Source organism: Rhinoraja longicauda, chromosome 9 (genome assembly GCF_053455715.1).
Source record: "Rhinoraja longicauda isolate Sanriku21f chromosome 9, sRhiLon1.1, whole genome shotgun sequence".
Taxonomy (NCBI): domain Eukaryota; kingdom Metazoa; phylum Chordata; class Chondrichthyes; order Rajiformes; family Arhynchobatidae; genus Rhinoraja; species Rhinoraja longicauda.
In genome coordinates, this window is record NC_135961.1 from 13,254,095 (window position 1) to 13,280,505 (window position 26,411).

General features: G+C 39.1%; 1 protein-coding gene across 28 annotated transcripts in view; it reads right to left on the minus strand.

Moving 5' to 3' along the window:
• The window catches only part of nrxn1a (neurexin 1a), a 1,341,442-nt gene that overhangs the window by 596,128 nt on the left and 718,903 nt on the right, over positions 1 to 26,411 (minus strand). For all 28 annotated transcript variants that reach the window (XM_078404791.1, XM_078404790.1, XM_078404793.1 and 25 more), the window contains one exon: positions 8,511 to 8,633. In XM_078404791.1, the coding sequence (XP_078260917.1) occupies positions 8,511 to 8,633 (123 nt within the window). The remainder of the gene's footprint in view (positions 1 to 8,510; positions 8,634 to 26,411) is intronic.

Consider the following 26,411-nt stretch of genomic DNA (forward strand, 5'->3'; position numbering starts at 1 on the left):
GGGGAGGGGGGGGAGGGTGTTGAGTGGAGAGGCAGGCTGGAGTAACTACATTTAGTTTTCATATTTTACTTTCTGCTTCCTGCGTTAGAGATCAGTAGAATCCAACGTTAATTTACCCTGGGCTTTGGCACTTCGACACTGTTCATTCAACATTGACGGAGTAAACTAAGCAGCTATTTCTTGCCCCCTCCTTCACTGAATGTTCCACTTTCTACTCTGGCTTGGAGACAGTCCAATTCAGAAGCTTCATCCAGGGAAAAAAAAGAGGTGACATGATTTTTGATTAATTGAAAGGTAAATCCTGCTTAGAAACATAGAAACATAGAAAATAGGTGCAGGAGTAGGCCATTCGGCCCTTCGAGCCTGCACCGCTATTCAATATGATCATGGTTGATCATCCAGCTCACTAACCTGTACCTGCCTTCTCTCCATACCCCCTGATCCCTTTAGCCACAAGGGTCACATCTAACTCCCTATTAAATATAGCCAATGAACTGGCCTCAACTACCTTCTGTGGCAGAGAATTCCACAGACTCACCACTCTCTGTGTGAAGAAATGTTTTCTCATCTCGGTCCTAAAAGACTTCCCCCTTATCCTTCGTGTGATCCGCTGTATCTTTCATGGTTCCATGCTGTATCTTTCATGGTTCCATGCTGTATCTTTCATGCTTCCATGCTGTATCTTTCATGGTTCCATGCTGTATCTTTCATGCTTCCATGCTGTATCTTTCATGGTTCCATGCTGTATCTTTCATGGTTCCATGCTGTATCTTTCATGGTTCCATGCTGTATCTTTCATGGTTCCATGCTGTATCTTTCATGCTTCCATGCTGTATCTTTCATGCTTCCATGCTGTATCTTTCATGCTTCCATGCTGTATCTTTCATGCTTCCATGCTGTATCTTTCAACTGTGACCATCATTCGCCCGTTCACATTGCTTCAATGTTATCCCACTTTCACAATCGCCCCTACACACTAAAGGGAATTTACACAGGCCAATTACCCTGCAAACCCACACATCTTTGGGATGTGGGAGTAACCAGAGCACCCAAAGGAAACCCATTATGTTACGGGGAGAAGGTGGAAACTCTACACAGACAACAGTCAAAGTCAGGATCAAACCCGGGTCCCCGACGCAGTGAGGCAGCAGCTCTACCAGCTGCACCACTGTGCCGCCCTTCATGGTCATGAAGATTGGGATTCCATTTCCACCTGTAACCTGTCCAGTTACTACATCCTTGCACAACATACTTCTCACCTCATTAAAACTGAGGTGAGAAGGAACTTTTTCACCCAGAGAGTTGTGACTTTGTGGAATTCTCTGCCACAGAGGGCAGTGGAGGCCAAATCACTGGATGGATTTAAGAGAGAGTTAGATAGAGCTCTAGGGACTAGTGGAATCAAGAGATATGGGGAGAAGGCAGGCATGGGTTACTGATTGTGGATCAGCCATGATCACATTGAATGGCGGTGTTGGCTCGAAGGGCCGAATGGCCTCGTCCAGCACCTATTTTCTATGTTTCTATGTATGTTTCTAAGACAAGCAACTGAGAATAATTTTTGCTAGTTCCTATTGATGTTCTGTAACAGTATATTCATTCCTGTTCAGTGTACTATACAGAACGTCAAGTGGTGATTTCATGTCTCACCACACAAAGCCAGCAATTGATAGGAGAGCCAGATCAAGTGATGCTATGTGGGGCTGAGATAATTGCATTGTGGAGTGGGCCAGGTTTATTAAGGCCACTTAGTTAGCCCCAAGCCATTAATCATCACTGAACGAGCAGAGACTGTTGCATGAAAAATAGCTTGTGCTAATAAAATAATTTGGAACATTTGGATTTCAGTTTTATTATGGCTTTAAGCAATATGGCATGAAATGCATGGATCGATGCTAAATAGTGCACTTTTTTATCGGTTGCTCTTGACAATGAAAAACAGCTTACATAATATACTGCTGCAATTTTTCAAATGCTGTGCAATGGTTGGTCAAGTTACCGCCTCAGCATATTGCTTAAATACACAACTGGGATTTATTTTTAATTCAGGGTTTGACAATGCCCACTTCCAAAATTATTACAGTGAAATGAAAATAGCATATACGTTATTGACTGATCCATATAATCAGTGTTCATCCATTGAAGTGGCAAAGTGAATTGTTCAGCAAGGACAAAAAACACCTTTTTAATAGTCCTTGACTTGAAAAGAGATTTTTTTCGGGGGTTTGGGGGGAGGGGGGCAGGAAGCATGACTGGGGATTTCAATATTGACATAAAGAGCATGGGAACTGATCACATGATCTTCTCCGTGTGCTGTAGAAATTAGCAAGGCACAAGATTCGCCAGCGGGAGAGACTGTTGAATACAAAGAACATAGAACAGTATGGCACATGAACGGGCCATATGGCCCACAATGTTGGTGCCGAACATGATCCCATGTTAAACTGAACTCAACTGCCTGTACATGATCCATATCTCTCTATTCCCTGCACTTCCATGTGCCTATGCTAAAGCCTCTTAAACGCTGCTATCGTATCTGCCCCCACCCCACTTCTGGCAGTGCATTCCAGATCTCCACCGTTCTCTGTGTAAAAATACTTGCCCCGCACATTGCAACCATCTCACCTTATAGCTATGCCCTCTAGTGGTGGACATTTCCACCCGACGAAAAAGGTTCTGACTGTCTACCCTATCCATGCCTCTCAATACATCAGGACTCTGGCAGGATAAGCGATGCTTTGTTCTGTGGCCTGAATTATCGCTGTTACTTCTACTTAAGAGTCAGTGAAAGATAGGTTAGACTTCCCAGCCCAAGCTCTGCGCATAAGGAGAGTAGTCTCTGGAATATTTCCAATGTGTTACTTAATTGGTTACTTAATTATTTGAAAATGTATTAAAGAGTAAAAAAATTAAAAAGGATAAAATTTGAATATTTCACTCAGGTGGTGAGTTAAAGTATTTCATGACTATTGGCAACAGTAAACGAGCCACAGATTCAGTCATTTAAAAATGGTGGTGGATCTTTTAGAATATCTTTGCCACTCTCAATAATGACTGAACCCCATAATTGGTTAATTTTATTGTTGTGTGGAAGTATCTGTGTGTTTGGAATACTCAAAATGCATGGACTCTTTGCAATATTCCAATGATAATGATGGAGAATTGTGTTGCACTACCACCTGGGCCTGAAGCCAATGTTTTTCAGTATAGATATAAAACCGACATCTGCCTGAAAGTGTAGAAATTTGCCCAGGAAAGTCATATCCACAGGAAGCAGCACATTTCCAGTTCAGCTAATCTACACCCATCTGTCTACTTAATTCAGTTGCAAAGTTGAATTCACTGCAGACAATGCTCTCCCGTGACACGTTCTCACCTGTAACCTCATCCGTTGACACTCACTTTCGGTTATGTCAGAATAATTTAAGCAACATGGACAAAAAGATCTATAACTAAGGTGAAATGAGAAGAATGCACTCAACATCAAAACAAAATGTATCTGAATGTGGCATAAGGAGGCATCCTAAAGTTGAAATCAGTCAGAATCAGGGAAAATGTTCTCCAGGGAAACCGAATATAAGAAAAGATGCAAGTGCTGTTGGGCATCAACTATTGGCCAGTAGGTTCCAAGGTCAAGACTTGAAACCTTAGCTGTTTCATCGATGGCCACCCTTCACAGTTAGGTCAGTAGTAACATGCTCACAACTTCAATTCTAGTTATATTTGCACTCAAACTGGCACAATTTACAGTCATGGGAAGATATGTGGCTTCAATGTTATGTGATGTTTAATTGGAAGGTGTTGACAGGGGAAATACAACTATCATCTTAAAATTTAAATAGATTTCCATTCTCAATGCCAAAAATTCAACCATTGGGTCACAATTGGACCTAATCTGGTGACATTTCAAGTTCTATTTGTGTGTTTGTTCAATTCATGAACTAAATATATCATTCACGTGAACAGCAGGGGTGAATAAGAGAATTCCAATGTTCTTCATTTAATAGGGCACCGACAAGGAAATAGATCCTGGAAACAAACACTGGTGTTCTCTTCTTCACTATCAGAGCTAATGAGTTCAGAATATCAAGAAAATATTTCCATTAAACTGGGGCATTCCAAATACCTCAGAGCTCATGAAATAATCTGCATTGTGGTTTCTCTGAGGCAACTTCACTTACATCAAGACCTTCCAAACACTGTCAGGAGATGTTCCTTTTTTTTCCACTGGAATTATTAGATTTAAAAACTTGAAAACTACTCAGGATGCCTAAGGAATATCCTTGCCCTTCCACTTATCTTTTACTTTGATCAGATGATGTAATGACCACTCCCCAAATGCTGTTTTCCACAAGTATCTGTAAACTATCAATGGCAGGGTTAATTTCTTCACCAATAGACTGCACTGCTAGATTTTCTGCATCCCCATGTTGTTGATAGTTACTTGCTACAAAATTAAATTTACATCTAACTTCCATCTCTTTAATTATTTTTATGTCATTCAAGTTAGGACAATAAATGGTAAAATGCAGTAGACATTTGTTTTTGCTTTTGTTTCCAAAAATAGCATTCAGCAAGTATTTCCAACATGATACCTAGGAACTTCACAGCCCAACTGAATTAATGAGAGGGGGTTTAACTCCCAAGAGACCTTGCCTGTTTTCAATGACCAGACATCATTCATTCTTAATGGGAACTGCCGCCTTCAGACTTCTCTCCTACAATCATAAAGCATTTGTTTGGCCTTGGGCAAACCAACAGCATACAGTGCACAGGTGGATGACTCTTGGTATGATGAGTTATAAATGTGAGTTATTTAAGTAGGTTGGGAGAGGATGGGAGATTGGTGGTTATCTGCAAGAGCAGACGATTAGTTACTTTGAATGGGGATCTTGCTGGTCCACCAGGTCTCACCAAGGGAAGTCACTGAATTGAGGAATGCAGTGGAACAGAGGGATCTGGGAATAACTGTGCATTGTTCCCTGAAGGTGGAATCTCATGTGGATAGGGTGGTGAAGAAGGCGTCTGGTATGCTTGCCTTTATAAATCAGAGCATCGAGTATAGAAAGTGGGATGTAATGTTAAAATTGTACAGGGCATTGGTGAGGCCGAATCTGGAGTATGGTGTGCAGTTCTGGTCGCCAAATTATAGGAAGGATGTCGACAAAATGGAGAGGGTACAGAGGAGATTTACTAGAATGTTGCCTGGGTTTCAGCACTTAGGCTACAGAGAGAGGTTGAACAGGTTGGGTCTTTATTCTTTGGAGCGTAGAAGGTTGAGGGGGGACTTGATAGAGGTTTTTAAAATTTTAAGAGGGACGGACAGAGTTGACGTGGGTAGGCTTTTCCCTTTGAGAGTGGGGAAGATTCCAACAAGGGGACATAGCTTCAGAATTGAGGGACAAAAGTTTAGGGGTAACATGAGGGGTAACTTCTTTACTCAGAGGGTGGTGGCTGTATGGAATGGGCTTCCGGTGGAAGTGGTGGAGGCTGGCTCGATTTTATTATTTAAGAGTAAATTGGATAGGTATATGGATAGGAGGGGATTAGAGGGTTATGGTCTGAGTGCAGGTAGATGAGACTAGGTCAGGGAGAATGGTCGGCGTGGACTGGTAGGGCCGGACAGGCCTGTTTCCATGCTGTCGTTGTTATATATGTTTGTTATATGTTATAGTAATCAGTCTCGTCCTTTTCTTTACCATTATCTCAGAGCAGATGCCTGCAATGGTTGCTCCTCTGAGGGGCCAATAACTTCACAGGAATTGATGAGTTGCCTGGCTGAGTACCCATGTAATGTGTGCAGTTGCAACGGACAACCATATGAATCAAGCAGAACAAAACCCCTCTCCAATCTCAAGCCATTTAACTGCATTCTGCATTCGCACTGTGCGCTGGCTTCATGGAGAGATTTAACAATCCCTCTAAACAACCATAGTTATAATATCACCAAACAGCTTTCCAGTTTAATTCCTGTGCTGTTTCCCTTCCTGGCCTTTCCATGCAAAAGGACAATTAAGAACAATTCTAATATAAATTCTAATCTAAATTAGAATTTATAAGATCAGGAAATTAAAGGGGCAGTTCCAGAAAGTCTAACAGGGCAGCTATCTGTCATCATTTAGTTAAGAAAACTGGGGCGTATATTGTCTCCTGACAGAAAAACATATGGCAGCAGAGACAGATGTGGCGATCAAAACATCTGCTGATAAATATGGTCCAGGAACAATACATGGGTACAACATCTGGATTTTTTAAAAGTTATGTTCTTGGAATTGTTTTAATTACTCAAAACTATTTCATTAAAATTAATTTTTGAACGTAAAGCTGAAAATACATAGGCTATAAAATTTGGTTTCAGAACACATGTAGTTTGTAGCCAGGGATGCTGAACTGATTTTAAACAAATGTACAAATGTATACAGTGATTGCGGCGCAAATAGTGCTGGACATTATATTGGTTTGGGCATCAAGGCACAGTTGGGTCAACAGGCTGTGATGTCAAGCATCAGTGAATTCCAATTTTAAGTCAGCACTGGTAAAGTCAACAATGCTAAAGTCTTCAAGAATCTGCAGGTCTTTCCCCTAACTTCAAGGATTATGCATAAACCAGCTGCTTCAAAATAGGCATGCCTCTTGGACACAGGCAGATAGCATTAATTTTGCCAGTCTAAAGAGGCCATATCAGGAAATACAATCCAGTGGTGGATCCCACCACCGGACGCATTTTCCCATCCCCAACGTTTCCACCTTCCACAGAGACCACTGCCTCTATAACGCTTTGATTCACTCATCCCTTCCCACCCAAACCATTCCCTCCCCAGGTACTTTCCCCTGCAACTGCAGGAGATGTAACAGCTGTCCCCATACCTCTTCCCTCACCTCCATCCAGGGAGTCCAGAAGTCCTTCCAGATGAGACAGATGTTCACACGCACCTCCTCTAACCTCATCTACTGCATTCAGTTCTCCCAATATGACTTCCTTTATATGGCCAAGACCAAGCATACCATTTTATCAAAAGCTTGAGCTCAATCTGTAAAGGCTTGCTGGATTTCCCAGCTGATAACCATTTGAACTCCCCTTCCCATGTCAACCTTTCGGTCCTGGGCCTCCTCCACTGCCAGAGTGAGGCCACATTCAAACTGGAGGAACAGCATCTCACACTTCACTAGGGTAGCATTCAACCCAGTGTTATGAACATTATCATTCCATCCTCTTCCACCTACATCCCTTCTCTCATGCCTCACATTTCGCACTTCTTCACTCCTCATCTCACAGACTTTTGTATCCTTTTCATCTCTGGCCTTTGTCCACCCACATTCCAATCAACTTTCCTCACCTGTATCAATCTATCACCTCTCTTCCAAATCTCTCCCCCCTACTACAATCAGTTTGAATAAGGATCCCCAACCAACAATCATCTGCCCATGTCCTCCAGAGATGCTGCCTGGAACTGCTAGGTTACTCTAGCACTTTTGTGTTTTTGCCTCAAGATTCACAGCCATTTCATTTTACCCACATGTGGGTGTGGCTGTTGTAAAACATGCAGCCGAAGAGCACGAGGTTAAAGAGGAGGAGGTGAACCAGACAACCATTGTCTATGAACAACTCACCTAACTCTGATACCATTATATACAGCTCTATTTACCCATTTCCTCACAGTCCTATGCATTTTCTCTTTTGCATCACTACCCATCGCAGTATGTCTATTTGCTCACAATGTAGAAATAAGAGCAAAACAAAAAAATATTTAAAATCGAGATTCATAAAGATCTGCTATTTTAGAGAGTAATATCAACTAATCATCTCCATTGTCTGTATTCTGAATTCCTGCAAAATATTCATCAGAGCTGCTGACTTTGAAGGGAAGACCAAAGGCAACCTTGATGTTCTGGATCACAAAGGCGAGTATTTAGATTGTATCATTACTTTGGTCCGTGCTAGATGACTGATGCAAAATGAAGGTCATACACAGTGGGGTAACAGTTGGGACATGAAGACTGTCAGCCCGAGAGAAAATAAGGATTTTGCTTCACCATTGTCACTCCTCTTGGGCAATATTACACACTCCAATAAATGCCACAGGAAATAAGTTTTGGCATGTTTCCAATATGGAGCAAAGCATCAAAGCAAACTGGGCTTCAAAATTAATTAGGGTAGATAAATAGATGGATAAATAGCTTTCATATTTAATGGATATTGTAATTTAGCTCAAATGCAAAACAATTCATGGCATCTTTGATTTTATCATTTCCACATGATAATGTATTCCTCTTGTTGTGACATTGTCTGTGGCTGGTGTACATATTCATCTAATTTGCCAAATACCCATTTCAGCCATGAAGAATTTGGAGGAGAACCAATGTCTGCTCAGTCACATTATAAAGCGCTAAACATATTTTCAAGTGCAAAGAAGGATTTTCCTGGAAAGCAAACATGTTCAGCAATTACCAATTATTCTGAAATGTGAGATTCCATCTGAAAGTCACAAATTCACAAAAGCTTTTATTACCTTCAACGGGTTGTAATTCATCCACTATCAGCTTCAGATACTTCCCTCGACGACTTACACGAACAGTGTGCCACTCTTTATCATTGAGGTTTTGTCCAGCATAAAGCATTTCCGGACCTTTGCCTACATAACAATATGGCAATGGATTATTAGGTTTGTGAATTTAGTTTAAATAATACATTGTATTTAAACACCGAAGATTACATAATATACTTGAGAAAGGGAGGTTCTATGTTTATTATCATTATCTTACAAGAGCCTACAAACAAAATATAGGTTTATACATAATGTATCACATATAATTGAAGTTTGTATAATTGTCTGTCATGAATAGGCACAAGTGTTTCCTTTATTACAAGAAGTCATTTATTTATTTGCTCTGTGTGATTTTATCCTACAACTGTTTAATTAAAAGTAGACACTAAGCTGATTTCATACTGAAGTCTCTTATTCAATAATGCAGAAGATGTTTCTTAAGCCTCGTTGACATTTTGCCAGTGTTTTACTTCTCTACATCATCAAAATCCAAGGGTTCCGTACTAAGTCTCCATGCATTAGCCAACCATTTCTGTTTAATAATGCAGCCTATCCACATGGCTACACCACTGTGTAGCCATGCATCCTTCAGCTGCTGCATCCCCAAGATTCCCGAATTCTTTGCTTAAATCCCTTTTCCTTTATGCATCCTTCATAACCTTCAATAAGCAATCTTCACACATCATGGGTTTTTTTTTCTAGCTTTTCCCCATTCATTCGTACTTCTCCCAACTACTGCTCAATATTCAGTCTCTCTTTTTGAAGAGCCAAAAATTTTGGGGGAATGTTAGGGGCACTACTGCGAAGCAAAAGGTCTGGAAAATTCAGGATATAAGTTAAATGTTTTTTTCATGCAATGCCAGTTTTACACAGGACATTTTGCAGAAAGCAGTTATTACTCAGATCCAGATATCTCCTTTTACTTGGGTCATGGATATCCTGACAAGACAAGTTTTTTGCTTTTATTTTTCTATTCGTCAGGTTTTGGGGGAAATTCTTGCCAAAATTAAGTCCGATCCATAATTGCTCTAGAGAAGCTGGCAGCAAATGACCTTCTTGATCTGCTGCATTCTTTCTGGGAAAGATATTTCCACATTGCTGCTGGGCAGTGCTTTATAATACTGGGCCCAGATACAATGAAGGAATAACTTATATTGCTACTTTACAAAAACATTTAGAATTATCTTGCTACTTTACAAAACAAAGGCAAGACCGCACATGGAGTATTGTGCACATTTCCGTTACCACACTATAGGAAGCATGTGCCACATCTGGAATTGAAGTGATGACTCTGGATTATTAAATCTGACCAATAATAATTTAACATGTGTGGCACCATTGCAACTACCATTATCACTCAACTATAATTGTTCTAAGTCGACGACAATGGACCATGTACCCAGATCACTGATACAACTGAGTAGATTGCATTTCAAAGGGTAGTTTTCAGTGATTGGATTCACAAATAAGCCAGAACAGTTAAAATTTACTGTTCTTCTTTCTCTATGCAATACCAAGAGGGCAGATAAGGGAAACCTTTTCCTGTAGCTGACATCTAACACTATAGGACATAGGTTTAGCAAATGGTTTAGAATAGATTAAAGAAGGAACTTCCTATGCCAGAATGATGGTTGGAATCTGGAATGCACTGTCTGATGGGCACCTGGAGGCAGAGATTCTCATAACATTAAAACGTATGTGGACAAGCACTTGGATTTTCAAGGGATACAAGGGTTCTTGCCAAATGTCAGTGAGATTAGTAGAGGTCATTCATGATTGGTTTGGACATGGTGGGCCAAAGAACCTGCTTCTATGCCTCTGAATAAGTCAGTTGGATCAATATAATAATAAGATTCAAAATCTTTTTAAAATATTTTATATTAATTGTTGCATTTTGATTTTTATGGTGATTTCAAATTACCAAATTGCATGGAATGTTTAGAACCATAAACTTTCTGCATAATTTCTTCTTGATTTGTACAAACTTAAAAAAAACAAATAAAAAGCCAAACAATGCACAGTTTATTCACTGTAAGGTGCAGTTCCTATGCTATCCCCTTCCCGATTAGTCATCATCAGTCCGAAGGACAAATATCAAGAGGAGAGAAAAAATAAAGAACATTGCAGATTCAAAGAAGGTTATGATAGACAGGGAAGCCATTGGTCCATTCTGTCTTTGCGAGCTACCTAGCTTATTCACACCCTCCAATACAAGGCTGCATTTGAAGTATTGTGTTCAGTTTTGGTCACCCTGCTACAGGGAAGATGTTGTTAGGCTGGAGAGATGATCTACAAATATGATGCCAGAGCTAGAAAGTCTAAGCCATAAGTAGAGGTTGGGTAGGCTGGGACTTTATTCCTTGGAGTGCAGCAGGCTGAGGGGTGATCTTACAGGGTTGTGTAAAATCATGACGGGATAGATAGGGTAAATGTACAGAGTATTTTACCCAGTATAGGAGAATCAAGAAACCAGTGGACATAGGTTTAAGAATGGAGGGGAAAGATTTAATAGGAATCAGAGGGTAGTGAGTACATGGAACGAGCTGCCAGAGGAGGTAGTTGAGGGAAGTACAATGACAACATTTGAATAGATGCATGGACAGGAAAGGTTTATACGAGTAGGTGGGGAATATTGGTTGGTGTGGGCAATTTTGGCTGAAGGACATGTTTTCATGCTGTATGACTATGACTATCTATGACTTTATAAGATCACAGAAGAGACATTCAATGTGACAAGGGTTCTCGCTTCCACCATCTTTTCATGTATTATTTAAAACTCTGGGTGAAAAAGAAATTGATCGCCCTTCCAGTCTTTTATATCTATTTGATGTTATTGGTGCAAATTGTAAGAACTCAGTTTCTAAAACTGTGTAAGTAAATGCTGCCTCTGGATAATTGGCAAACACTTATGATATACTTTTAGAGGCACATTTACAATTAAATGAGGTGCTAAATGGCTGGAGAAATAGCATACTTAATTTTAATGTATTGTTTAGCTGAATGTTGTTGAATACATGCCTTAAAATTAAACATATCATCAGAAAGGCATTTCCTTCTCGATCTTCCTTAATTTAATTGCTAACAAATAGTGGAATCTGATGTGTCGAGGTGATTGATGGGAGTTAACCACCTTTACCTTCATGACATTTTAGAAACCTGCTTCGGAATTACTCACAGGGAATCCCAGGCATGGTGACCTGCGCCACATCTTCATCAAATACTTCAATAAAGTACACTTACTTACTTCCTTTTTGTCTTTTGTTTCCGTCACACCTGATCGCACCTTCCATTCTTATCCTCTGATCAATCTCAACAGCACGACCAATCTCCTGCCTGGTCCTAGTCCTAACCCACCATAAAACTCCAGATCTGCATTTCTCAAGCTGTTTGCTGATCTCTCAGCCCACCTCCTCCTTTCTGACTTCTCTACTGACCTTGACCACTCCACCAATGATCCACAGCAAACTTTGCTTTTCCTAGTAATCCTGCTTAATGTGATTTGTGAATTGGACAAAGATTAACTGTGGGTGCCTCTGGATTTCTTTTTAGTTGTCATTTCATTTTATAACTGAACACAATTTCAGATATTTTCTCCACGTTTGTGCCCATTCATGACTTACCGAGTGCCTCGTAAACTTGAAATAAACTAGAACAGTCCACAAAGCAATTACAACACACAAGCTATTTTGCACATTGGTGAGATTTAATGTTCAATAAGACACAGAAATAAAGTCCTATTTACCACTAAATTTGTGCAACAATATATTCACATTACGTTAAAAAGCTTTTAATTTCATAGGTAAAAATCTTTGAACATGCCAGTGTTCGTGTTGTTATGTATTGGATATAGAAAGTAAGACTGGACTGTGACTTTATTATCGACATTTCAGCTAAATATTTTTGAAATTTTAGGCTGCATTTATTGTAGAAATTCCAGCTATGTATTAACTTATTTTGGTATTGACAGCAATTATTGTTAGAAATCTATTGTTGATTAATTAGTTTCACTATTCACCTTTTATCATCATTAACCATGTTTAAGACAACATTTGCAATATTCAGAAGGACATCAACAAGATAGTAAAAAAATATAGACATCATCTATGATGTGATGGAAATTTTTGGGTAAAAGATCAACTTTCCACTACTATGATTCTTTGACAGGGTGTGTCGTTTGTGTTAACTGAAAGATAATTTGATTCTATAAGCAAATCACCTGCTTATGTGAGTGCTTGGCAGAATTGCACCAACTATGATTCTCTGAATTTAACAGGAACATATTAAAAATAAATACAGCAATATGTAGATAATATGGTGTGAAAACCCTTCCACTTAATGTTTTCACAAACTGTCATGATCTGCATCTCAGAGATTCAACAGAATAATCTCTAATCCACACTCTTTGACTCCATTAAACAGATCAGTTAAGATTGACAAACATTCATAAAGGCCGTTTCGGCATCGTACACCTTAATTAATATTGATTACAAGGAATACTAGTTGTGCTTGATTAAAAAGAAAACTGAAGATAAGCAATATTATACATAATTATGAAATGGTAACCGTGCAATATATATAAACCTCACAGACTGTATCCAATTGCTATAGACAACATTACATGCATTAGGGCTCACCTGGATTCTCCTGTATTCCACTCCAACAGATATTTCCCATGTTCTCACCATCTCCCCCTCACTTTCCTGCAGCTCATAACATGCTTGCTTTCTCATTTCTCTAATGATCAATAATCATCAATATGAAATGGTAAATCAATTTCTCACTCCAAAGATGCTGCCTGATCTTCTGAGTAACTCCAGCATTGTTTGATTTTATTTCATTTTGTCAGAATTTACCTCTCAACCATTCTCTCGTAGTTGGTTTGCCAATGCCTAGTTTGTGTTTCACCAGAATCACTTGACTCCAGCTATCATCAAAAACATGTAGAAACAGATCAGAGAGCCGAACTACAAAGTTGAAATTAGAATGACTATACCTGACATCAATGTGGTATTTGACATAGAGTGGCAATAAGAAACCCTGATGAAACTGACAATGGAAAAGAAGTAAACGCAAGGAGTCATATCCATAGATGTGGTCAAATCCTGTACAAAGGAAAAGGTTGGAGTTCAATTGTCCCAGGCCCAGAATATCGCTACAAGAGTTCCTCGGGTATTGTTCACTGTGCCATGGTGTCAACATCTGCTGCTTCATCAGTGATTTTCAGTAGCACTGTTTATGGGAAGATCACTGGTAATTTCATAATGTGCAAGTCCATTCTTAATTTCTCAGCAAATAAAATAGTCTATGCGGTGATGTATTAAAATCCAAACAACATTCAGGCAAAGGCAGATAAAGGTTATGCAACACTAAATGCCAGTGAATGACTGTCCTTAACAAGAGAGAGTCCAAGAACCAGTCAGAGGCTGGGTATTCTACAGTGAGTGATCGCATCCTGATACTCCAGAGCCTTTCCAAGGTACAAATCAGGCGTACGATACTCTTCAATTGCCTGAATGAGCACACCTGTTACAACACTCAAAGCTCAACACCACCCCACTAGGCTAGCACCTTGAACATCCATTTCCTCCATCATCAGCACTTCAGGTCTAAAATGTGTGCAAACTCAATGCTAGCATTTATTTCAATAGGGCTTGTATACAAAAACTGGCATGTAATGCTGAGGCACTATTAAGCGCTGGTAAGGCCGCATTTGGAATATTGTGAGCAATTTTGGGCACCATATCTGAGGAAGGATGTGCTGGATCTGGAGAGAGTCCAGAGGAGGTTTACAAGAATGATCCCAGGAATGGGTAGGCTAACCTATGATGAGTGTTTGTTGGCACTGGACCTGTACTTGCTGTTTAGAAGAATGAGGGGAGACCTCATTGAAACATACAGAATAGTGAAAGGCTTAAATAGAGTGGATGTGGAGAGGATGTTTCCACTAGTAGGAGAGTCTAGGACGAGAGGTCATAGCCTCAGAATTAAAGGAAGTTCTTTTAGGAACGAGATGAGGAGAAATTTCTTTAGTGGGAGGGTAGTAAATCCGTGGAATTCTTTGCCATAGAAGGCTGTGGAGGCCGTCAGTGGATATTTTTAAAGAGATGGATGGATGGATGGATGGATGGATGGATGGATGGATGGATGGATGGATGGATGGATGGATGGATGGATGGATGGATGGATGGATGGATGGATAGATAGATAGATAGATTCTTAATTAGTACAGGTGTCAGAGGTTATGGGAAGGCAGGAGAATGGGGTTAGGAGGGAGAGATAGATCAGCCATGATTGAATGACGGAGTGGACTTGATGGGCCGAATGGCCTAATTCTACTCCTATCACATGTAATTATGACCGATCTATAAAATACAGCTACCAACACAAGCTACTCTAACATCACCACCTGGCAGCAGATGCATAGAAACAACCACCTGCAGGTTTACTTCCAGTTGCACAGCATCCTGACCGGGAAATTGTTTTCCATTCCTTCATCATTGCTGGATCCAAATCCTGGAAAGCTCTTCCAAATAGCTCTGAAAAATTACTTTCATCGAAAGACGGCAACGTTTCAAGATGATGGCTCACCACCACCTCAAGGACAATCAAATAGTGGAAAAAATGCTTGCTTAATCAGCGCCATGCACATAAATAACGAAATAAAATGTTTTTTTATCATTAAGACCATCATCTAAGAAATGCCAATGAATACAAAGGCCTCAGGTCTTGAAATGCTCTACTTGCAGCTCAGTGATCCTCTGTGCTAAAAGTCTCACAAAAAAAATATAAATAAATTCTATAGTCCAGAGGTTCTGAAGCATTAAAAGATAAATTGATTTTCAGGTAGCCCTGTGTAAAATACACTAACTAGGTGTAAAAAAAGCAGTCACATATTCCACCAGCTTGTGATATTCTACTCCACTTATTTCAAAGGAAAACTCCCAAATGGTAATAATGCAAACATTGCTTTCAAATTGTATGTCGTCTTATTGTTCTAACAAATCTAAATATAATTTTTGTAGCTGCTTAATTTCTAACAAAAATAGTTAAGAAGTGCAGGCACCATGGGCCTTTCCTCTAGTGTACTGTTTTCAATAACAAATAACTAACAAGAACAGATATTGTAAGAGTGAAATCTGGATCTATTATATTATATGAATAGCAAGACAACCTTCTCAGCAGAGCTTTCAGCTGTAATAAAATCCTGGCAAATCTTTCCCGTGTCGACTGATAACATAATTGAAGCAGAAGTAGAACAAAATCATAGGTGCGTTTCAATCTCCATCACCATTTTGTGCTCCATTTCCATTATTCCACTAATAGGCACAAATATGCCAATCCCTGTTTCGAATGTAATCACTGGCGAAACCTCTTAACTCTCACTGGGGAAGAGAATTCCAATCCCCTCTTCAATTACAGTTTCTGAGTCGGCCAACAACTAATGCTAACTTCATGCATAGATTATTGCTTAAGTTCATTGTGTGCAATACATGATTTTTCTGATGAATTTCAATAGACAATAGACAATAGGTGCAGGAGGATGCCATTCGGCACTTAGAGCAATAGATCATATTCTGAACATACATACATTTCTGATTTCTGCTGACGGGGCACATTATTTCTCCCAAGTCATAACATTAACAGAAACATTTTTTTTAACTGAATTCTGTATATTTATTCCATGCCATAGTTCATACTAACAATTAAAGCCCATATATATACACGAGGGAAAATATTATTCAGATTTGTTTATAGATAAAATAAATACATTGAAGATTAACTTCAAAATATTTACCAGGAAAGAATCAGTACATTATATGCAAATGGTTGAAGGTTTAAAATAGTTTTTACTTTATCAAATTACAAGCTTTAATAAAGCTTTTACTCGAACAGATTGCAACTTGCAGGCTCATAGACCAGGATGGCACAGCTTTGCAGCTAATACAACTCGAGACTCATATCTTTCCTGACTTCCAGACCTGTCAATGTGTAGTTTGCATGTTCTTCAATTGAACACAGGTTTCCTCTGGTTTCTCCAGTTTTCAAGCCGCTGTCCTGTGTCTTGGCCACTGTAAAGTGTGCAGGTGAGAGGTAGAATCTGGAAGACTTGATGAGAATGAGAGGAGAATAAAATAAAGGGGTTCATGTAGTGAAAGAGTAAATGGGTCTGATTGTCACTGTGGACACAGCCGACAAGAGGACCTATTGACTATGCTGTAAGATTTTATGTTTTGAATTACTTCACAAAATTATTCATGGATATCTTACTCAGCATTTTGAATCAGAGGATCCCCCAAATTGAAATGCACTATTACAGGGAAAACCATGCCCTGAAACATCTGTCAGGACAGATACAACAGGATAATGTCATTTCCCCAATCATATCTCATCTGGAGCACTGAAACAAAATTGGAATATGCCCTTCTGGAATTGATCCGGGACCTCAGTCCTCCCAGTGCAGTGACTTTGTCTGATATATCACGTTCATCCTTCAGGCCTCATTCTGGCTGTGAAATTATATCTTCCATTCTCTGATCTCCACATATCCTTGACTATCACTTCCTTCAGATCTTGGATGAAACCTCCACATTTTCCATTTTGTGAGCTCCATGTTTCAAGCCCTGACCTCCCATTTCCTCCCACAACAACTGGAAACAGTTTAGAGATTTACGAGAGTTGTTCTGAGAATGGTGGCTTATTCTTTGAGGAAAGATAGGGAATCTTCTGTTAGGGGGGTCAATCATTTAAAACAAAAAATAGTTTTTTTTCTTCCATTGGGTTGTGAGTCTTTGGAGTTTTCTTTCTCAAGGGGGTGTGAAAATAGTCTTTGGATATTTTAAAGATAAATATAGGTTGACACTTGGCAAACAAGAATGTGAAATGTTATCAAAGGTAAACGGGAAGGTGGAGTTGACGATTCAATCTCATTCGTGCTTATCTTGTTGTACCATGCGGGCTTGAGTGGCCTAATTCTGCTCCTAATTCACATGCAACCAATCAGCCATCTGTGTTGGAATCATTCAGAGCAGAGTTCATACTAACTCCCCAAATTAATCATCCATTTTGCTTGCACTGTGCCTCTCCAAATACACACCCACTCATTCATTTGTGCCACGATCCATTGACACCGACCAATATTTCTCTCTGACTAATCATCAGTGCTGTTAGGTTCTGAAGCCATCCCTACTTTTCCCCCCAAATGAACTATCCAACAGTACAAAGCTAAAAAAAACAATTGATACTCACCCATAGCAGAGACCTGATCAAACTGTTGCTACTGGCCACCCAGACCCCATAAATTCAGCAGAGTACCAACAAAACATTTTCAAACTCATTTGCAGCAGGAAACTAATTATAAGTACAGTCACTGGCACCTCACTGCCACACCGAGATTAGAGATTCAGAGATTAGAGATGCAGCACGGAAATAGGCCCTTCGGCCCATCGAGTACGCGTCGACCAGCGGTCACCCCATACACTGATGCCATCCTACACTAATTAGGGGCAATTTACAATTTGACCAAGCCAATTATCCTACAAACCTGTACGCCTTTGGAGTGTGGGAGGAAACCGGAGATCCCAGAGAAAACCCATGCAGGTCAAGGGGAGGACGTACAAACTCCGCACAGACAGCACCTGTAGTCAGGATCAAACCTGGGTCTCTGGCGCTGTAAGGCAGCAACTCTACCACTGCGCCACTCTGCGGCCCAAAATGCACCACAATTCTTAAACAGCACAGGACACAAAAGAATGAAGTTTCAAGAATTATAAATAGTGGGCATGAAGATACAGCTTGTTATCAAAAGAAGAAAATTAAAATTTAAGCAAATCTGGTCAAGTAAATTGAGAAAATTACGATATCACAAATATATTCAGATCTTCTCAGAGCTACTTTTGAGTCAACATACAAGACTGTTCAGCCATTCTTATTCTTAATAAAACATGCTTTTGAAGGAGAGTATATTAAATTAAAATAGGTCATCAATTAGTTTTACTATCATATACATCAGAGTGTAAAGATATTCCTTGCTCACATTAAGGTCATGGAGTAAATAGTATACATGATAATGATAGTATCTAGGAGCACAGGTACACAGTTCCCTAAGAGTGACATCATAATTAGTTAGAGTGGTAAAGAAGCATTCGAGTACATTGGCCTTCATCAGTCAGGGTATTGAGTACAGAATATGTGCCATTATGTTACAATTGTACAAAATGTTGGTGAGGCTGCATTTGGATTACTATGTTCAGTTTTGCTCACACATCAATAGGAAGGATGTTATTAGGCTAGAAAGAATGCATTGACGATTTACAAAGATGTTTCCAGGACTCAAAGGCTTAAGCTATATTTCGTGTCTATGTTCAGTATAAACCAGCACGTCCGGATCCTTCCTACAGATCAATAGGTGATACTTCGGGTTGGGAAATTCTTCAGACTTCAGATTTCTTCAAACTCTGAAGAAGGGTCCTGACCCAAAATATTACAGATCAATGTTTGCCAGAGATGCTGCCGGAGCCACTGCATTACTCCAGCACTTTGTGTCTGTTTTTGTAAACCAGTATCTGCAGTACCTCGTTTCTTCATCTTCAACCATTTCTTCAATTACTTTCTTTACATTATTGGGTCAGAAGTGGCATTTTTTGATAACAGTCACACAATGAAAACCTGATCCATAAAAGGCCTTAGTGGTACTGAAGCAACACTGCATGTTTCCCTTATCTTTCTCACGCCATAATTTATTTTTGGTGTTAGTTCATGTATTGATGGGATAGACTTATTTGTATAGAGTCAGACTTTTCACAAAAAGCTTTCTTCGTGCTAAAATACCTTCCTTGTTCTGGGCACCATTTTTGTCAGATCAATTCTCTTGATGTTTTGTGATGAAGCATTACATTTAGTACATACATGTTGACAACAGTTTTCACGTATTTCCAATACATGAAAACAATTCTAGAAAATTGGAGGTGAAGAGCCTTTTGGCCATACTTTGCTTCAATTCCTTGTGTTTCCTTGTATCTTGGAAGAACAGGATGTTGTATTTCTTTTGGGGTCTTTTGGCTTGTATACATCACATTAAAATATGTTTAAAGTGCAAAATAGATTTCATAATACAACCTTCAGTTCTTTATAGTTATCAGCCTCCATCATGAATCTGGTAATACAAATGTCCTTTGGGTTTTGACTCTTCAAAATGACATGGTCAGGGAGATGTCAGTGCATTGAACCTAGAATTTCCATATGGTCTTGCATCAATTTCACAATATGACCCCTGATTACCCACTCTTCTGATTGTTCCTCGTCCTGAAAACTCCTAATGGCTACAAGGCCTGATTGGTCCCAGCCTTCTGAAACAAGGACGATCGTAATGGAGTTAGACATAATACATGCTGAGATAATTTTTCCTCTCGTGGAGGGAATCTAGAATTAGGAGGCATGGTTCCAGAATAATAAGCTTTCCATTTAACGTAGAAAATGAACAGATATTTCTTCTGTCAGGTGGTCATAGATCTTTGGACGTTTTATCATCAGAAAGCTGCAGAGGCTGACTCATAAAGCATCTGGCGGACGTATTTAAGACAGGGGAATTAGGGGTCATGGAGATGGGACAAGATAGTGATGTTTAGCACAGTATTTATCATTGCTGAAGCACAAGGTGTCACGTAACTTATTTCCAGTCCAATTTCTGATGTTCGATCATCCCACGCACCAAACCCCTTCCACACACACACCACCCCAAACTCCATAGATCACCTTGGGCCTAATTCCAAGTTCCACAATAGCTAACCTTGAGTTTCCTGACCATCACCATTTCCTCAATTGCCAACCTTGAGTTCCCTGATCCTCTCCCACTCACCCTCACCTCCTTCAGTCTCCAGTGGACATTTACCAGTGGAGAAACTAATCTCCACCCTTCTCCATTTCTTGCTATAGGGCACCGATCTCCAGTCAATTGAATAATCACCCATGAATCAATTCCTGCTCATGCCTATCCCATCTTGATTCTAAAAGGTTCTCATCCAAACAACCCTGCTTCTGGGATCCAATCCTGCAAAAGGCAAACAACCTAACATCTAACACCAATGAGGTGATATTTGCTTCCAAAATATGCAGCAAATGAACTCTGCTCCCTTTATCCAATGACCTCCGCTTCCTTTAATCTATGATCACAACCCTGGATTACCATTGCTTCCCCCATTCCTGATTTTGAATGCCTCTATCAAAATTCCTTGGAAACATCTTTCCTTGAATTAAACCACATTAGCTTATTCTGTGTCTAAAACAACTTTTGTATGTTTTGGTTCTCTTACTATTGTGAAATGGCCAGAAATGAACTGAACCAGTGCTTTATAAAAGCTCACCACAGAATTTTTGCTTTTATGTTTCATGCTGATAATTCCAAAAGTCTCAAAAAGATATTTTAATTGACCTTCCAAATTAATTTATTATTTTCAAACTCTACCCATTTCTCAGTTCCCATAACCCCTGTAAAGAGATTATTACACAGTGAGATAAGTCATTTAATAATTTCTTATGGTCTCAAGAGATGTTGTGACACTAAGAGCATCAGCGGACAGAGCTGTTGGCTCTAGACAAGTTAGAAACATGTTCTATCCTCTGAAAATATTACACTGCAATACATCTTCCAATATGCAAAACTTTATAAATCTTTCTTCCACATCTGAATTTTCTTTTCCCTGTGATTAATGTAGTGTAACAGAAACTATTGTCATGTGATTAACTCTCTAGCTTTGCTAATGCTCCTTCCTAATTCAATGCTTTGAGGTACTCTAAATGGGAACCAAACCAGTTTTGTGGATCTTCCTTGTGATTCCCAGCACCTACCCTGACAACCGCTGTGAGATGGTGCTCACCGTGTTAGAATCATTGCATGTTCTTTATTACGGTAATCAGCAGCATACCTAGAACTGCTGCTGTATTTGTTTACATTGTTTAACTTGCGACTGAATAGCAAATCACAGAGAAATTTACTAATCACCTCACAAGCACACTGACAAAAGGAAAAGTACAAGGTGCCAATCTTTCCAACCTGTTTTTTTTGTCCAACTAAAGAAAACTAAAAAATACAAAGATAGAAAGTAACTGTGCAAGGATTTCTTGTTGTCAAAATACCATCCTGAATTATGAGCAGGTGCACACGTTTTTTAAAATAGTATTACTTAGAAAGTGACATCTATTTCCCTTGTGCAGAAATCTCTCCACCTAAGTGTGAAATTCCCCTATACCACTAAAAGGGAGCAGAGGTCATTTGCTGCATATTTCAAAAGCAGGTATCACTGAATTGATGTTAAATGTTAGGTTGTTTGCCTTTTGCAGGATTGGAGTGTGGTATGAAAGCAGAGCATCTGGAGAAAACCCAAGCAGTCACAGGGAGAAAGTACAAACTCAGTACAAACAGCACCAGTTGTCAGGATCGAACCTGGGTCTCTGGCGCTGTAAGGCAGCAGCTCTACCATTGCACCACTCAAATGTGATGCCCTCAAAGGGACCATGGTTCAAGGCCAAACTCTGGAGACTTCAGCAAAACACTTAGGCTGACACTCCAGTGGTGCAAGAGTAATTGGTGTACTGGGAATTAGTATGGATGGAAGGTTGCTGATTTTATGGCAGGGAGATTAACACACATCAAAGCTTCATTTGCTCCCTGAGATGGATATATAAAATAGCTCCTAGCATTATTTTTAAGGGTATTAACATGTTTTCCCAGACAATATTTATTCCTGAATCAAGACCATTCCGGCAAATGATTTGATCATCATCATATTGCTTTCGACTGAGCGAGCTGTCTACCAACTGGTGATATATTCTTTCTAAAGTATAATTGTGTCTACATTTCAAAAGCATCTCATTAGCAGTAAAATCCTGTTTAGTAAAAATAAATGGTGAAAATGTACCTCCAAAACACTATTACAAAATACCTCAAGGCCCCATTTATCATATCATTATATCATATATACACAGCCGGAAACAGGCCTTTTCGGCCCTCCAAGTCCGTGCCGCCCAGCGATCCCTGTACATTAACACTATCCTACACCCACTAGGGACAATTTTTACATTTACCCGGCCAATTAACCTACATACCTGTACGTCTTTGGAGATGTCCTTTTGTTCCCAGATTATTTTTATCCAGTCAGCTATACACCGATGCCTTAGGAATTCATGAAAGTGCCTCCCACAATAGTAACTAGTGTTGTCCAGGAACATTTATAATTTTCAATGAAAATGTGTGCTGTAAAGGCAGTGCCTTAACCAATTTAAAATTTATCACAAGGGTTTCAGCTGCTCAGTTTGGCTTCAAAAGATCTATTCAACTTTGATCATATTTTTCTTGCTTCTCCTCCTCATCCCAATAACCCAACCTTCTATAAAGAGAAATATGATGTTGCACACAAGGCTATCTTTATAATTATTGTGAGGCCCACAGAATATTAGCTCAGAATGAACTTGAATTGAACCAAATCTTCATTTTCAGCCCCCAAATTAATACGTTAGCACAAAAGGTAATCAATATTCTGAGATCTGCACTAGGATGTTAATTTAAAAACACCTTCCTGGAAATACACTTGTTGAAGAAGCTGAGCACTGCTTTCAAACTGTAAAGGTAATTTCATACAATCTTTCTTTGAGGGATAACACAAGTAGTAGCTTCTGCTCAATGGAAAGAAATAAAACGAAAAAAAATCATTGTACTTCAAACATCGCATTAAGTATTTTATTTCAATTAAGATCAATTATATCACTTTTGTGATTTATAAGCTACACAATTTTTTTTTTAAGATCTGCATCGCTTGATGGAATTATGTTAGATTGATCAGTGTTATATCTTATTTTGCATTGCTTAGCATGAAATTGACAAGAACATCCTTATGATTACATTTTCATTTTTAAAAAATATTATTATTTTGATGGTAATTCACGTGTATTTATATGGGGATATCAGCTCTTTATTTTTGGAAACTGGGTCTGTGACAAACATGTTTACCCCTAAGGGTCATAAGATGAAGGGTAGCTAAGTCTGCCACCCTACTTTATATCAAACAGGATAATATTGAGAAACTGCACATGAATCACGTGCCATTTTTGCACGACTTTTCCCATGGCAATATAATACAGTCAACTGCAAGGTATTCTATGTTCATTATCAACCCACAGCTCTGAATTATTGTGCTGAATAAACAGATCAATATGTGTATTATCCCTTCATTACATACAACCATTGGAAACAAAGTTATTATCTATATTGAATCTTTCTTGAATAATACATGAAGCAAGATAGACTTGATTGTGGTGGATATACTGCACTTAAGATCAGGAATCAATGAATCAATATCTACTGGTAACTCCACTTTACCTACCATTACACATCATTCATTACTAAGTTCCTTATGGCTGTACATACATTAATGCTAGTTAAAATATGCTTTTTCTTTATCATTGTTATATGTCAAACCAAAAAAGAACTATGAACATTGAATTATGCATTCATTTCATCCGATTGAAAGAATATTATAAATGTTAAATAATTCATCGAGCATTTAAAAAGAAAATAGTAACAGATGTTAGCTGAAAATATGTGTTGATAGCACTGTATATTTAATTGAAAATTTGCTGGCTCTAATGCTTTTATAATTAGGGTATGGAGTGAAGGAATAATAAAGAAATATTAAATTTCTACTGAAACAAAGAGGCCAGTAAGAGGAAGAACAGCATTGATTAAAAAGCATGTTGCTGTATTTGTGTAAAAATGGTCATGCAAAACAAAGAGCTACTTCCATTGCAGTGGAGAATTTACCAAAATTTAATTCAAAATTTTCATGTTAGAAATGGTTGGAGCAGAAAAGACATTTTAACTTTTAAGAGAAAACTGAATAAATATTTGAAACAGTGTAAAATTAGGTGAGAGCAAGGGAATGTATTTGTCTCAACATAGTGACATGTTCGGCGACAGCAGTGGTCTTCCTCCACAGCCAGTCATTTACCAAACTTGGAAGGACTCAAAGCTGACTCATCTGCTTTACTAAAACAAAACACACCCTGTTTATTCACTGGGATTTTCCAAAGGTTTGATAGACAATAGACAATAGGTGCAGGAGGAGGCCATTCGGCCCTTCGAGCCAGCACCACCATTCAATGTGATCATGGCTGATCATTCTCAATCAGTACCCCGTTCCTGCCTTCTCCCCATACCCCCTGACTCCGCTATCCTTAAGAGCTCTATCCAGCTCTCTCTTGAATGCATTCAGAGAATTGGCCTCCACTGCCTTCTGAGGCAGAGAATTCCACAGATTCACAACTCTCTGACTGAAAAAGATAGCAAACCATATTGGCGAGTAAATTTCCATTAAAAATCTTTCAGTCAAAACAGTTATATTGCACTCATTGTAGATTATTAATAGATCTGAAAAATATATATATTCACCATACCACTCTGACAGCTGGCTAGCTGACTTAGTGTTGAATTGTTGATGAGTTCTGAAAGCACAAAGTGGCCACTTTGCTACTGTTTTTTGGGTCCAACTCTAGTGTACCCCCGTGTGAAGTTTTAGCATTCAACATTTATGCTTGTCACATGTACGAGACTGTGTATCAATTGTTAAGCATCCATTCAGAAGAAAATAAGTATTTCAAGAGGTCTCGTCATGGATCATCAAACGATTCTAAAAACAAAAGTTGTTCCTGGTTTGTTTGAAGTTGTTCATCTCCCTGACCACAAAATGAGGGAAGATCCAAAGAAAATGGGGAGTCAATGGGTTTGAGGAGCAGGAGAGAAAGTGAAGATGTGGTTATGATAAAGTTAGCCGTAATGTTATAAAATGGTGGACCAGGTTGGCAGTATATATGGCCAGCAGCAGTTCCTATTTCTAATGTGCTCATGTTTTAATTGGTAGACACAGTATTCTTTTTTTGAGATAGTACACCAAGATGGCATCCCGACACTCTAAAATGCTAAATGTCTTTTTTTTTTAAATGTCAATTGACATGTTTACTAAATGTGCTTATTAGCACCCTCATGAGTACAAAAAAATAAAGCAGGTATATGAATTGATCCCATTGGACAAAAGAGTTTTGTGATGAGTTTGCTTTGCAACAATAACCTTTAATGGAATTAAGTCTTTAGTCGGAGCTTGAAGACTCAGCATCTTTATAGAAAATAGGTTGTATTTTAAAAATACATCCACTGCCTCATTGATGTATACACACTGAGCTTCCGACCATTTGTCATTAAGTCCATCCATTGCATGAACTTTCACAGTAATTTATCTACCTTCTTTCATAGCTACTTTTGACCCCAGGTTAATGCACCTCATAGCAAGCATCTGTGCTATTTATAACATTAAAACGATCTCAGTAATGAAAAGTTTGCTTTCTTTACAATTTGGCATGGCTGACAGTCACGTTAAAATAACTGCATCATACCCATCTTCTTGAGACACAATGATCAGAAGATGCTGGAATCTTGGGAAGACGAGAAGAGTGTTAATAAAAAAAACTTCTGGAGGAATTAAGGACCTCCTTCTTCTGCTCCTGAACCATCCCTAACCTCTGCATAGCAGGAAAGATCTTAAGGACATAGAAAGGTGCAGCACAGGAACATGTCATTTGACCCATAATGTCTGTGCCAAATACAACATCAAGATAAACTAATCTCCTCTGCCTGCACCCAATCCAGATCACTCCAATCTCTGCGTATCCATGTGCCTATCTAAAAACGCCACCATCATATCTGATTCCACCACCACCCCCGGTAGTCTGTTCCAGGCATCCACTACCCTCTGGGGGAGTCCAGAACCAGGGGCCACAGTTTAAGAATAAGGGGTAGGCCATTAACAGAGATGAGGAAAAACT